The sequence below is a fragment of the Phacochoerus africanus genome, chromosome 11 (genome assembly GCF_016906955.1).
Source record: "Phacochoerus africanus isolate WHEZ1 chromosome 11, ROS_Pafr_v1, whole genome shotgun sequence".
NCBI lineage: Eukaryota > Metazoa > Chordata > Mammalia > Artiodactyla > Suidae > Phacochoerus > Phacochoerus africanus.
Genome location: NC_062554.1, coordinates 12652051 through 12666165, shown reverse-complemented (window position 1 = coordinate 12666165; position 14115 = coordinate 12652051). Strand labels below are relative to the sequence as shown.

Here is a 14115-nt window from a genome sequence, read left to right as displayed (position 1 = left end):
CTTGGTCGGCTTCTTTCTGCATCAGTCACTCCTTGCCTTTCTTTGTGTTCCTGAGGAGTACCCGGAAGCTTTAGAAAGACTCGGATCTAGCCCCCGGTAGACTACCCGGTTCCTTCAACGCAAGGTTCTTGTGTCTTAGCTCCGCCCTATCTCAGCTCCCGACCCCTTCCCTTCCTCCGCCCCGCCTCCTCTTTAACTGGGGTCACGAGTACGCATGCTCCCTCTGAACCTCCCGGTGGCGTGATGACGTTGGCCTTGGCGTGGTGACGTAGGGGCGGGGGCCGCGCCTCTTTCTGCAGCTATTCAGGCGTGGTTTTAGAATATGTGAGGGGCTGTGGGGTGTCCCGCGTGCCCAAGGCGCGCGGTTTGTTTTTGGCGTTTGCTGCTGAATGTGTTGTCTCCGTTCCGCCCTTTAGGGAAGCGGGAAGCAGGAGAGGTTCCGTGGGGACCGAGCTGGCACCCTTGAAGGGGAAGGGGTCTCGAGCGCCTAAGGGCTTGCTGCGGCCCGGAAGAGGGGAGAAGAGAGGGTCCCCGCAGGCTGCGTCCGAACGCGCTCTGCATCAGGGCTGGTCACGAGGAGGGCCTGGGCAGCCGCGCGATGTTCGGGGCCCGGTGTCTCCTCCGAGCCCTGCGCTCCTGTTCCTCCGTTCCCTGCCCAAGGCACAAACCTTCAACAAAACTGAGCGTGCGGGACGCTCTCGGTGCCCAGAACGCGAATGGGGAGCGCGTTAAGGTCCAGGTTAGTGTGTCGAAAGCGGGTAGGTTTGTCCTTTTCGTTGACCGATTTGGCACATCCAAGTTCAGGCTTGCCTGGTCCCGTCGGGTCGGACAGAATGACCGGCAGGGGAAAGTTAGAAAAGCTAAGCAATCGTGTGCGTGCGTCCACGTTTTTCTCCTTTCCTTGGCTTGGTAGTTTTCGGAAAACTGTTTAGATACTTGGAAAGTGCTGGAACTTGGCTTTCTTGATACCTCGGCATTATATGTAGACTTGTTAATCTTGCAGAAAAATGAACGAGCCCCTTTTCCTTTGTCCCTTATGTGTATTCACACTTAAGTAGCCCCTCGAGACCAGGAGCCTTTTCTTACCTGTCTTGGTATTCACACATGGCTGACAGAAAAATTTGTTCAACCAAACCAGACCTCTTAGGTCAACTTTTAACCACCTCAGTGCCTAAAATGAGGCTTTGCATATAACTTTTGTTTAATAAATTAGGAGAAAGAGTGGAGTATAGCAGTTCGAAGGAGATCTGGAGTCAAGCTGCCTAGGTTTAAATTTCTGCTGTTTAGTAGGTTGTCAGTTTGGGGCACGGCACTTCATGTGCTCTGAACCTCACTTTCCTCTTATGAGAATGGAAATGATAATAGTCCCTGTCTCACAGAGTCCGGAAAGTTAGTTACAAAAATTTGGGACAGTGTCCCACAGTCGGTAAAGACGAGCTGCTCTCATTTCTTTGTTAATACTATAATTTGCAGCAGCTCCACACAGAAGGACCAGACCAAACAAGGTGGTTTGGTTTATTAGGTTGCTGAATCACACTGATGCAATTACTTTTGTCGTCCTCATCTATCTTTGATTTGTAGCAGTATGACCAGTTTCCCCCCTTTGCATTTTTGGGGGTTTCCTGCATGTTCTTTCTGAGATCCAAATCAAAATATTTTCTGGCATTAATCTATTCAGCATACGCTAATGATGCCTTCTGTGTGCTAGCCTAGAAAGGATTCAGAGATGAGAAGAACAGAGCCTACTCCGTTAAAGGATTTCTTTTTAGTGCCCTACACTCTAATTTACAAGCTACCTGGCACTTAGGGCCCTGAGCACTTGAAATGTGGCTAGACTGTATTGAGAGGTACTGTAATTGTAAAATACACACCAACTTTGAAGAACAAAAAAGAATGCACAGTGTCTCTGCTTTTTTATATTGATTATATGTTGATGTTTTGGACAAAATGGGTTGAACAAAATATACATCATTAAAATGAACATTACCCATTTCTTTTTACTTTTTAAAAAGTTTTATTATAGTTATTTACAATGTTGTAGCAATTTGTACTGTACAGCAAAGTCACTCAGTCATACATATAAATATATGTTCTTTTTTAAAATATTATTTTTCATCATGATCTATCCTGGGAGATTGGATACAGTTCCCTGTGCTATACTGTAGGGCCTTATTGACTATCCATTCTAAATAGTTTGCATCTGTTAACCCTAAACTCCCAATCCATCCCACTCCTTCCCCTCTCCCAATTGGTCTTTGCACTTTTGATGTGACCACTTAAAAAAAATGTAAAATTACGTATGTGGTTCCCATTATATGTTTGTTAGACAGCCCTGGTCTAATGGCTTAGACAAGTTAATTACAAAAATGTGATGAGTATTAGTAGTATAAATAGCTTTGAGAAAACCAAGGGAAGTCCTTAACCGTGAGGAGGTCAAGGAAGATTTCTTTCAGGAGGTGACAAGTAGCTGAGTGTTGAAAGGTGTTTTCCTCAGAGGAACTGGGGACAGGATAGAAACAGCATTCCTGAAGAGCTTGTTGTTAACGTGAACCTTGAACTCGGAAGTGTATTTGAATTCCAGCCCTACTTCTAGGTAACCTTGAGTATTAAACAAGGAGGTTATCCTAACTTCTCTAAGTATGTTTCTTCATCTCTAAAAGGGTAATAATCATTAAATTTTTGTGAGGACTAGGTAGAAAAATACTTATAAAGCACTTAGGACAGAAGCATTGCAAACAGTGCTCCACAAATGTTAAACTTTTACTAACAAGTGAAAAGCAAGACAATGGTGCCTTGGAAATTAGTACTAATTGGGCCTGCTCCACATTACGAAGGGCCTGTGTACACGACTGAGGCAATTTATGATGTAGTCCTTGTAGCCCTGGAGAAAGATCAAGGGCTTCCTAGTAGACTTGGGTTCAAGTTCAGGCTCTGCCCTTACCGATAGTGTGACCTCAGGCAAGTTATTTAACTTCTCTGAGCCTCCGTTCTTCACTTGTAAGGTAGAAATAATGATAATCCATAGAGCTGTTGTGAGGAAAGGAGACGGCGTATGAAGAAAGTAGTAAAACGCTTGTCACGGGGTATGTTCAGTACATGGCAGATATTCTTCCATGGAAAAACGCTTATGGATTATCTACTCTGTACCTGACAGTAGCCTTCAAAGCAACTAAAAACCTGGTTCCTAAGCCCTCAAAGTATTACGGACATGCAAAGAAGTAAGAGAAGGGCTTTAATGGCAATGTCTAGGGGGTGGTGGGGATACAGAGAAAGTGAGGATCAGTACAGCTGTTTTTTTAAGTATCGTCATCTTGCTTTTCACAAGCATGTTTGATGGTTAATCGAACACCATCAGTTGTTGCACAGTTGCTCACAGGGTCTGCTAAAACATTCTCTCTTAATTTCTAGCGAGTTAAAATTTAAGTTGAATGTGGTCCGTGAGAGCTGTTGGTAGTGTTACTGTTTTATTCGAAGACGTCTCACTTGTACGCATACATATCTGTCATTTAGATTCAGAGTGTCTTTGAAAGTTTACGGGCTACGTAATGTGTTCATAAGGAGAAGTTTCTTGAGAACTCTTGTATGATACTTTTGAAAAAAAAAATTCCATTAAGATGTTTCTAGTCTATAACTACATAATCTACTTTTTAGGAATTATATAAAGACGGAGAAAGGAACCAAAATATGGGCCCTGTTTTGTGTAATGGTGGAGGAGAGGGGCGGAGGTAGGAAGAAATCCTGGAATATTGGGGGGATTGGTTATGTGAATTAGGCTCATCAGCCTAACAAGATTTGGGGCATCTGTTCAGAATGATGATCTTTATCAACAAAACAGCAACAAAAAAGGTGGAATGCCAAAGCTGTAAGGCCCGTATAAAATTATATATGCATTTTGGGGAGCTAAAAGCAATTGATTTAAGGCAAGATTATGAGGACTTCTATTCTTTTTTTCATGCTGTGTGTATGTGTAATGGAAATATAAAATGTTTATGTGTTTTAAATTCACGTTGGGAAATAACTTCTTATCAGGGGTGGATTCGTTCAGTCCGATCCCAGAAGGAAGTCTTATTCCTACATGTAAACGATGGTTCATCCTTGGAAAGCCTGCAGGTTGTAGCAGATTCGAGCTTTGACAGTAGGTGAGTTGCTTTTTGTTTTATTTTGTTGAGAGCCCTGAGATTTTTTTTTTTATCTCTTCTGCTCCCTATTTGCCTCATCCAAGAGTTCGCGTTTGCCCCGTCAGTGACCTTTCTAAACGAATCTGCTCGTCATAGCTTTGAGGCTCAAGCCTAAATATTTGAATCAAGATCCTTTTCTCTGATATCTTCACTTGACAGTATCCCCCATCTATCCTTTGCTTCTCTCTTAACTGTGTGCAGTTCTTAACCCAATTAAAGGTAAAAACATCCATCATTAAATATTTTAACGATCTGATAGCCAGATTTGTGTTAATGTGAGTGTTACATGTAATGTCTTGTTTATGCTGGTTTTTCATTCCTATAGAGAAGTGGCTTTTGGGAGTTCTGTGGAAGTTCAAGGGCAGCTAGTAAAAAGTCCATCCAAAAGACAAAATGTGGAACTGAAGGCAGAAAAAATTGAAGTTGTTGGAAATTGTGATGTCAAGGTATGTTTTGTGACACTTTTATGGAGGCTGTTAAGGATTAATTTAAAACATTAGCACTGTTTTAAGTGTGATGATGGGGAAGATGGCACTTGGGACATTTTGATTGTGACTTCTTAGTTTTTTTTTTTTTTTTTTTTGTCTTTTTGCTATTTCTTGGGCCACTCCTGCGGCATATGGAGGTTCCCAGGCTAGGGGTCCAATCGGAGCCGTAGCCACCGGCCTACGCCAGAGCCACAGCAACGCGGGATCCGAGCCGCGTCTGCAACCTACACCACAGCTCACGGCAACGCCGGATCGTTAACCCACTGAGCAAGGGCAGGGACCAAACCCTCAACCTCATGGTTCCTAGTTGGATTTGTTAACCACTGCGCCACGACGGGAACTCCACTTCTTAGATTATTGAGACAGGTGATAGACCTGAGGAATGCAGAAAGAATAGCATAAAGTATTCGTGTAGATGGCCAAGTCTTAGGAGTGAGAGCTAAGTGATATTACTCTATGCATCTCTGTGGTGAAATTTGCCACTTTAGCTGACATGCCTAGTAGGCTGCAATGACAAAGAGACACCAGGGCAGACCACATTCTTTGGAAAGCTCTGCCTCGGAATGACTTGCATGATCTAGAACTGTGTCATCCAACGTGGTAGCCACTAGCCACCTGTGCCTATTTAATATTAAATGAGCTAAAATTAGAAAATTCAGGTCTTCTGTGGCCACATTTCCAGTGCTCAGGAGTCACATGCAGCTGGTGGCTACCATACCGTGTGGCACAGACACGGAACATTTCTGTTCATCACGTAAAATTCCACTAGACAGCGTTAGAGTGTGGTAATGCTCGGGCTGAACAGAGATAAAAATTCTACATTAAGATTTGTTTCTCCCTGTTTCTGCAAGACTCTTCTGTTAGTAGCTTTTTACTTAAGCCTGATAAAGAGGTTAGAGGGAAGAAAATCAGAATATCAATCCAGTTTCTAATAGGAGAAAAGAAGGCTCAACTAGGTAAAATGACTTGGGTTAGGTCATCTTGCCGATTAGTGGCACAGCTGAAATCTTTGTACCAGCCAATTGACTTGCCTGTGGTTTTGCCATAATCATCTTCAAATATTTAATGAACAAAAAAATGAAGAAATGTAGGGAAATAGCATCATTTTAGTTCATGATAACTGGAAGAAATTGAAAATAAGAAAAAAAGAAAATAGAAAGTTTTTTGTTTGGTTGGTTGGTTTTACTTTTTAGGGCCACACCTGTAGCATGTGGAAGTTCCCAGGCAAGAGGTCAAATTGGAGATGCAGCTCTCGGCCTGTACCACAGCCATAGCAACTCAGGATCCCAGCCTGGTCTGCAGCCTACTGCAGCTCACAGCAATGCTGGGTCCTTAACCCACTAATCGAGGCTGGGGATCGAGCCCATGTTGTCATGGATTGAGGTTCGTTACTGCTAAGTCACAACAGAAACTCCGCAGTTTTTTTTTAAATGTCATTCTGAATAATTTTCCAAGAAGTTCTAATTGACATGTAAAATCAGGAATTGGGTTCCAAGGTGTCTGAAAAATAGATCGTGAAAATGGTTTTGAACTCAGAGAGGAATGGAGATGGTTACCATTTTTATTATTGCTTTTTTAGAGGAATGTTAGATTATTAAAATTTTGCCATGTGTTTTATCCTTCCTCCTCATTTCAGTGTCCTTATTTAATATTCAGACGTTACCGAGTTCCCAACCTGCTAGCAGTTTCCAGGTTCCTATTAATGTGATAATACTGTCTCTTCAGTAGGTATGGGGGCTTTGTCTCTAGGACTTAGTGTGTGCGTAAGGCCTAAAAGGAATAGATGACTCTAAAACAGGCTACCAACGTGGCTCTTTTACTTCTCTGTTGTATTTTTTATTGAAACATTGGTTTTGATCTGAAAGTTTTTTCCCTACCGTCTCAATTTTGTAAAATGAGTGTGGGCAGAGAAATTTTTCTAAGTAGAGTCATAATTTCCTTAAAAATCTTATGACTATACACTGCTCTTCCAGATGACAGAAAGCTGTTGACCTTCTCGCATGTTCTGAAACCGCGGTACATGTTGATGAACAGTAATAAATAGTGCTAATTGATTATGTGAGCTTATGGGCTTTCAAGACATTTGGGTGATTTTAAAATTGAACACCAGCTGTGTGTGTACAGCTGTAGAGAACATAATCTTTAATATCCACAATATTGTAAATTCCTGTGTGCCAAACAGTGGACTGTTTTGCGTAATTATATCCTAATCTATTTGTAAGTAGTGATTGACAGCTAATGGGTAGAGATTTGATACCTAAGCATTTAGCCTCAGTGATGGTAACTTTGCCCAAGACTCTAAAGCTAGTAAGTAATAGAGCTGGATGCAAACCCACATCTTTCTGATTCTTAATTTGTGAGAATTAATGTGGACCATTTTCAGTTATGTTAAGAAATAAGGAGCCGTTCCCATCGTGGTTCCGCGATTAACAAATCTGACTAGCATCATTGAGGACGCAGGTTCTATCCCTGGCCTCACTTAGTGGGTTAAGGAACCGGCATTGCCATGAGCTATGGTGTAGGTCTCAGATGCAGTTCCTGTGGCTGTGGCTGTGATTGGACCCCTAGCCTGGGAACCTCCATATGCTGTGGGTGCGGCCCCCCCCCAAAAAAAAGGGGGGGGAGGAAAGCATTTTAATTTTACTCTACAGCATTATTATTTAACAATTGCCTTGGAAACTGATTTTATGAAAGAGTATCTTTTTTAGCTTCTAACTTGTTTTTCCTTTTATTGGCAGGCTTTCCCTTTAAAATATAAAGAGCGGCATCCTCTGGAGTATCTGAGACAGTATCCTCACCTTCGGTGCAGGACTAATGTTTTGGGTTCTATCCTGAGAGTTCGCAGTGAAGCCACAGCTGCTGTCCATTCTTTTTTTAAGGTAAGGAGCTTTGCTTCTCGGTGTTCTTGCTTGTGAGTTGAGTAATTTTAACACTAGAGTATTATCCTGAACGTTCTTGTGGTTATTTATTGCAAGCACCCTTGATTGTGTGGTACTTTTTTTCTGTGGCTGATTTTAAATTTTCTCTTTATCACTGGTTTTGAGCAATTTGATTAAGATGTGCCTTGGCAGTTTTCTCTGTTTTTTGTGTTTGGAATTCATTGAATTTCTTGGATCTCTGTGTTTCAGTTTTCACCAAATTTTTCTGTCATTTCATCACATACTTTTTGTGTTACTTTTCTCCTTTGGTGACTTCACTTACCCATATATTAGTCCACTTGATATCCCATAGTTCACAGATGTTCTTTTCTTCTTAAAAATGTTTTTCCCTTGTGTTTCTTTTGGATAGTTTCTATTGCTATGTCGTCAAGCTTACTTATCTCTTTTTATTAAGTTTTATTAAAGTATCGTTAATTTACAAGGCTGTTGATCGTTTTTCTTCTAACATGTCTATCAGTTATGAGTCAATTTGATTGATTAGTGTCTTTTTTTTTTTGCCTTTTTGCCTTTTTGCCATTTTCTTGGGCCGATCCCGCGGCATACGGAGGTTCCCAGGCTAGGGGTCGAATGGGAGCTGTAGCCACCTGCCTACGCCAGAGCCACAGCAATGCGGGATCCGAGCCACGTCTGCAACCTACGCCACAGCTCACGGCAACGCCAGATCCTTAACCTACTGAGCAAGGGCAGGGATCGAACCCGCAACCTCATGGTTCCTAGTCGGATTCGTTAACCACTGTGCCACGGACGGGAACTCCTGATTAGTGTCTTCATTATGGATTATGTTTTCTTGCCTCCTCGCATACCTGCTCATCTTTGATTAGGTGCAGACGTTGTGAATTTACCTTGCTGGGTGCTGGATATTTAGGAAGCATCTTAAGCTTTGAATGGTTCTCCCCCTGGCCTTGGATGGTTTCCTCACACGCCTGTGCTGATCATTCCTCCACCTCTCACTCCAGGGCGATGCTCTGTACATCTCTGAAATTGTCAGCACAGCTCTCTCCTCTCTGGTTCTCAGTCCTGTCAGTTCTGACCACTTTGGCCTCCTCAGACTCTCAGCTCTGTCTCAACTCAGAGACTCTGCTGGGCTCCACTATATTTCTCCCCTTTTCCTGCTGGAAAATCTCAAGGTGTAAGCTGGGCCCCGGGAGGGTTCACTGTGTTTGCTACCTCTCAGGGGTCACTCTGCTTTGTTTCTGATATCCAGTGTTGGAATATCATTCTTGCATGTGGTTTGCTTCTGGACTTGTTTTGTTTTTGGTTTTTTGGTTGTTTCAAATGGGAAGGTAAATCTAGTTCCTGTTTCTCCATCTTGGTCACAGGCAGTTTATATATAGTGAGCACTAATTTCTTTTTCCTTTTTCTTTTTTAATGACTGCATCCACGGTATTCGAAGTTCCTGGGCTAGGGATTGAATCCAAGCCACAGCTGCAACCTACACTGTAGCTGTGACAATGCCAGATCGTTTAACCCACTACACTGGGCCGGGGATTGAACCTTCACTTCTGCAGCAATCTGAGCCACTGCAGTTGGATCCTTAACCTACTGAGCCACAGCAGGAACTCCAGTAAACATTGATTGTAAAGAATTATTGGTATTGATCAAACAGATTGGGCTAATGACTAAAAACATCTTGTCTCATTTAGCATTGCCTTTCAACCATTTCCGGCAATCTAGGAAAGCCACAGTGAATATAGTTGGTAAGTTGATGAAGCGGAGGAGGGCTCCAAAGGCAGGAGTGACCCAACAGATAAAGTTCAGTGTTACTCCGTGTAGTTTTGGAACTCTTCCTAGCCCGTTTCTCCAGGTCCAGCTCATTTGCAAAGATGGTCTGATAGCATACCCTCCCTTGGGCAGCATCCCAGTTGACACAGGCCCAGCCCTACCACAGCACATCAAGAAAGTTCTTGCTCTTTGAAAAGCTCCTTAAGAGGTAATTTCTGGTGTTTCAGCTAAAGAATATCATGGCTTTAAAGCATGAGAACAAAGGAAAACAAATCACATTATACAGTGTCATCCCATGTGGTTTGAAAGGGTACATTTACATATGCTCTCATAAACCTTCTTACTGAAACTTCCACGTGGCTTTTCAGTCGTGCTTGGCCACAAACAAAAAATTTAGTCAGATGTAGCAAAGCATTTTTTTTCCCCATATGACTGTAATGGCTGATAAAGCCAGTGGACCTGCTTTAATTCAGCAGGTTTTGTGGATTTCTGGCCACTAGGTGGTGGTATTGGCAATTCATTAACATCAGTGCTTCCCCCAATTCATGTATTTCTTTATTACTTGAAGCTTTTACAGATACGTAAACAATTTAAAAATTTAAAACTAAGAAATAACTAGAAAAAATCTGAAATCAAATAAGCAAGATTAAAAGTTTTTAAACAATTTAAGTGGTTGAAAATAATGGCACTATTGGGGAAGGTTGTAAAAGGTAGGTACTTTTTTTTTTGGATGGCCACACCTGCAGTATATGGAAGTTCCCAGCCCAGCGATCAAATCCAAGCCACAGTTTTGACCTATGCTGCAGGTGCGGCAACACCAGATGCTTTAAGCCACTGCCCCAGCCAGGGATTAAACCTGACCTCCCACAGTCAGGTTTTTAACCCACCGTGCCACAGCAGGAACGCCAAAGTAGTTACTCTTGAGTGCTATAAATTCACTTTCTAACTGTAAAGCTCTGGAAAATATTCTCCCGATACTTCCAAGATGTTACCCACTTGTGTATGGAGAGGATCACGTTGTTTAAAGAAATCATGGGCGCACTCTAAGATGCATTAAATCATAGTTCTGTATTATCCTCTATTTGGTACTGTTTTTGTGTTTGTTGCTTTAGGCTCTCTAAATGATGTTAAGACTAAAAATGTAAATTTGCATCAATTTCAGATCTAGAATTGTAGGAGCAATAATAGAAATCTGAGGAGAAACCTCTAGTTAGGATACTTTAAGGATCTTGAGTTTTTTGGTTCGAGTATCAAACATGTTTAGTATATAACTTGCTTTGCTTATAGAATTGACACCTTTGCTGAGTACTAAAACTTGACTGTATAGAATCCTCAAAATTTTTTTTTACAAAAGTAGAGTTTCTCAAATAATAAGAATTTTTCTAATTGCCTGTGGAAGTTATTCTAAAATGTATTACATTCTTCCCTGGCTTCCTGAAGTGAGTCAGTAGAAAAGAGTTTGCCCTTTCTTGGTGATTTGAGGTTCATCCTCTGAGTATCAAATTGTTTCCTCCTCAGTATGGCAGTGCCTTCAAAGCCTGTCTCGGTGGGGAGTTTTCTTTGCCCCCGTGTTGAATGACCTAGGACTGCTGTGTCTTTGAGTTCCTGTGATGCTTTTCGTGGGTTTGGGGTTTTTTTTGTTTTTTTGTTTTTCTTCAGTCTCCTCTTAACTGTCACTTTTTGTTGCCAGTGGTGTGCCTGTGGCTAGCAATTGCTGTCATGTTTCTTTTTTGTTTAGAGTGATTAAATAGTCTTAATTAGTGTGTGTTTAAAAAATACATATATGTAGTTCATGAGTCTTTGAGTGAGGTGTATGAGCCTTCATACATGAATTTTAGAATTTTCAGATACTCAGTGCCTTATAAATATGTAGTAATAGAAATGTGTATCTATCAAAATGTTTAGGTATTTAGAGGTGGTGGGTGGAATCTGAATAATTGGGCCAGTATTTTGGGCCCCTTCTCTGGTCTTCATATCTCTCCTTAGGAACCCCTTTGCTGTGGGATGGGCTGAGTACCTGACCTTGGTACCCCAGAGTGGAGACAGCCACTGACCATACTCTTGCTTTTATTTTCCTTTTTATCTTTCTACTTCCCTATCTACTTTCTCTTTGGGGGGCTTTGTTGTTGCTTTGTACCCTTTCCTTTATAACTTTTCATGGTAATGTTACGGACTTGGACATGATAAGCCCTGCAAGTACTGTTAAGGCTTAAAAAGCTACACTTTTTTTAAAAGCTTAAAAAGTAATCCTTTTTGAAAGGTTTAGCATTATTTGAGTATTGAGAATAAATCCTACTACCTGAGTGACTTTTTAAAATCCCACATAGTTATTTTCATAAGATTCACAGTGGTATTTCTTGTGGCAGTTGACCAGTGTTAACTTTGGCAATTATGTGTAGCCGTTAAATTTTCTCCTCCCTCTCCCCCTCCCTCTCGCCACCCTCGTTTCCTTTGGATTTTTCACTTCCTCACTTTGTTTATTGCACTTGTGCTCATAGTTGCCTACATTCATGTGGAATAAATGATTCATGTCCATAATTCTTGGCTTCTAGGAGATAAAAATTTTATGCAGTAATGTTATCGATTCTGTGTTATTCGTTCTCTGTAATGTGCTCTGTGCAGCACCTCTCCACACATTATTCCCAGATTAAGTACATATTTGAGTACCTTCTGAGACTCCTAATTTATAGCTTGAATATTTAATCAGTCTACACTATAAGGCAGGTTATTGGCTGGATACTTTGTATCATAGCCATAATATTTTAATTCAGCCTTTTTTGGAAAGGACAGGCAAATTTCGGAGGCCCCTGGTAATGCACTGAGATATTTTCTATTCCACCAGTGATAGGCAGAATTTAACACAGATTAGATGTGTGTATATAAAATTGTTATACTGATTTCAAGACCAAAATGTTTGCGTTAAACACATACTATTATACCTTTGTAGCAGAAGTTCACTTTAGCTGCCTCCACCCCAACCCTGCAACATTTATGCTAAATGTGACCTTTTGCCTACATCCATAGTCAGAATGAAAGAAGCATAACCTTGAAGTTGCTGGGTTATTTCAGTTTTACTAGCAGAGCTTTTGTGGTTCACTAATGGAAGTAGCCTACGACTTTGGAAGGGAAGAATTGTAGTTGGGTGCCAGAGTAATGGATGGATTTGCTGCTCAAAATCTTCCTTGAGGCAAAGGAAGTGCATCGCCTGTGCCTTGCGCAGTGTACTGTGCCATCAATTTAACGACAGACTTCTTAAAAATCATTTCTGCCTTTTTTGCAATTTCTTAGGTCCCTATTCGTCAGCCTTAGTTTATCTCTTTTCTGATGGTTTGTTGCAGTTGAGAGTCTCATTCCAAAACAACCGAAATCATATTGATCACTTTGTGTTCCCTTAGCAGTGTGGACGGCATCGTATGCATTAGCCTTGAGGGAGGGAGGGAGAGAGAAATTGCTACCAGTATGTTGGAGCAGCTGGGAGAAGAAATGGTGCCAGGCCTAGACTCTGTGCAATAGGTTCTTGTCCTGCCCCCGCCCTCCCCTCCCCCTGATTGGTTGAGTGACTTTGGTCTGTCAAGTTCAGTCTCTCTGGGCCTCAGTCCATTTCCTTATCTTTGAAGTGAGAAGATTGGACTAGATATTGTCTAAGTCAGTTCCTGATGTAAAATTCTTTATACATGGTAAACTCTCAACTTGATGTCTCAGTCATTTTATTTGGGGGATTAAGTAGGGATTTGATATGGCATTCTCTTAGTGCTTTTGAATCAAATAGTAAGGTGCAATTCCTGGAACTGTTTCATGTACAAATACACTGAGAAGAGCCGTTTTCTCTTTTTCTTCCAGGACAGTGGCTTTGTGCATATTCACACTCCAGTAATCACATCCAACGACTGTGAAGGGGCCGGAGAACTTTTTCAAGTTGAAGTAAGTTGTGCTTCCCATTCCCAATTGCTCTCTGTTACCTTTCATTTGAGGGTTTGCTTTAAATTTAAAGAGTTACGTGGGTAGACCATGACCAGAACCTGAAATTTTGTTGATTGTAAGCCTTGCAAACCATAAATCACACTTCTGATTTCTTGTCCAACCAACTGTGTTACTTACATTGTGGCTAAAAAGAGTGGATTTTTTTTTGTCTTTTTTGTTGTTGTTGTTGTTGTTGCTATTTCTTGGGCCAATCCCGCGGCATATGGAGGTTCCCAGGCTAGGGGTCCAATCGGAGCTGTAGCCACCGGCCTACGCCAGAGCCACAGCAACGCGGGATCCGAGCTGTGTCTGCAACCTACATCACAGCTCACGGCAACGCCGGATCGTTAACCCACTGAGCAAGGGCAGGGACCGAACTCGCAACCTCCTGGTTCCTAGTCGGATTCGTTAACCACTGCGCCACGACGGGAACTCCTGGATTTTTAATTTAGTAGTCTGCTTGCCTTTTTTACGTAATTGATGTGGTGAACTCGAGAAATTTGAAGAAACTAATTAAAATTCTAAGGTATCTTTTGTGCAGATTCAACCCCCAGTTAATATTTTGGGGTGTAATTCTTATTTTAAAAAGAGATGCATTAGGATAGAGAAGCATATATGTGAGTATTTTCTTTTTCCATCTTTAAAAAAATGTATTTTTTCATAAGAAATGATTTAATCTGTACACCTCATGAAGGCTTGTATTTTAATTCTTTGTTCAGCAATTATTTTTTGGGCTCCTGCTATGGGGCCAGTCATTGTCAGCCTGCTTTTGTTATAGGAAATTTCAGTTACTGGTTTTTCTTACTTGTAGGCAATTGAAAGCCTTTT

General features: G+C 41.5%; 1 protein-coding gene across 2 annotated transcripts in view; it reads left to right on the top strand.

Annotated features, from left to right (window-relative positions):
* The first annotated feature begins 267 nt into the window (after window positions 1–267).
* Window positions 268–14115, top strand: part of NARS2 (asparaginyl-tRNA synthetase 2, mitochondrial) — a 143790-nt gene continuing 129942 nt past the window's right edge. For both annotated transcript variants that reach the window (XM_047752200.1, XM_047752199.1), the window contains exons 1-5: window positions 268–739; window positions 4030–4139; window positions 4504–4624; window positions 7405–7545; window positions 13168–13248. In XM_047752200.1, coding sequence (XP_047608156.1) covers window positions 599–739; window positions 4030–4139; window positions 4504–4624; window positions 7405–7545; window positions 13168–13248 — 594 coding nt within the window. In that variant the 5' untranslated portion in view covers window positions 268–598. The remainder of the gene's footprint in view (window positions 740–4029; window positions 4140–4503; window positions 4625–7404; window positions 7546–13167; window positions 13249–14115) is intronic.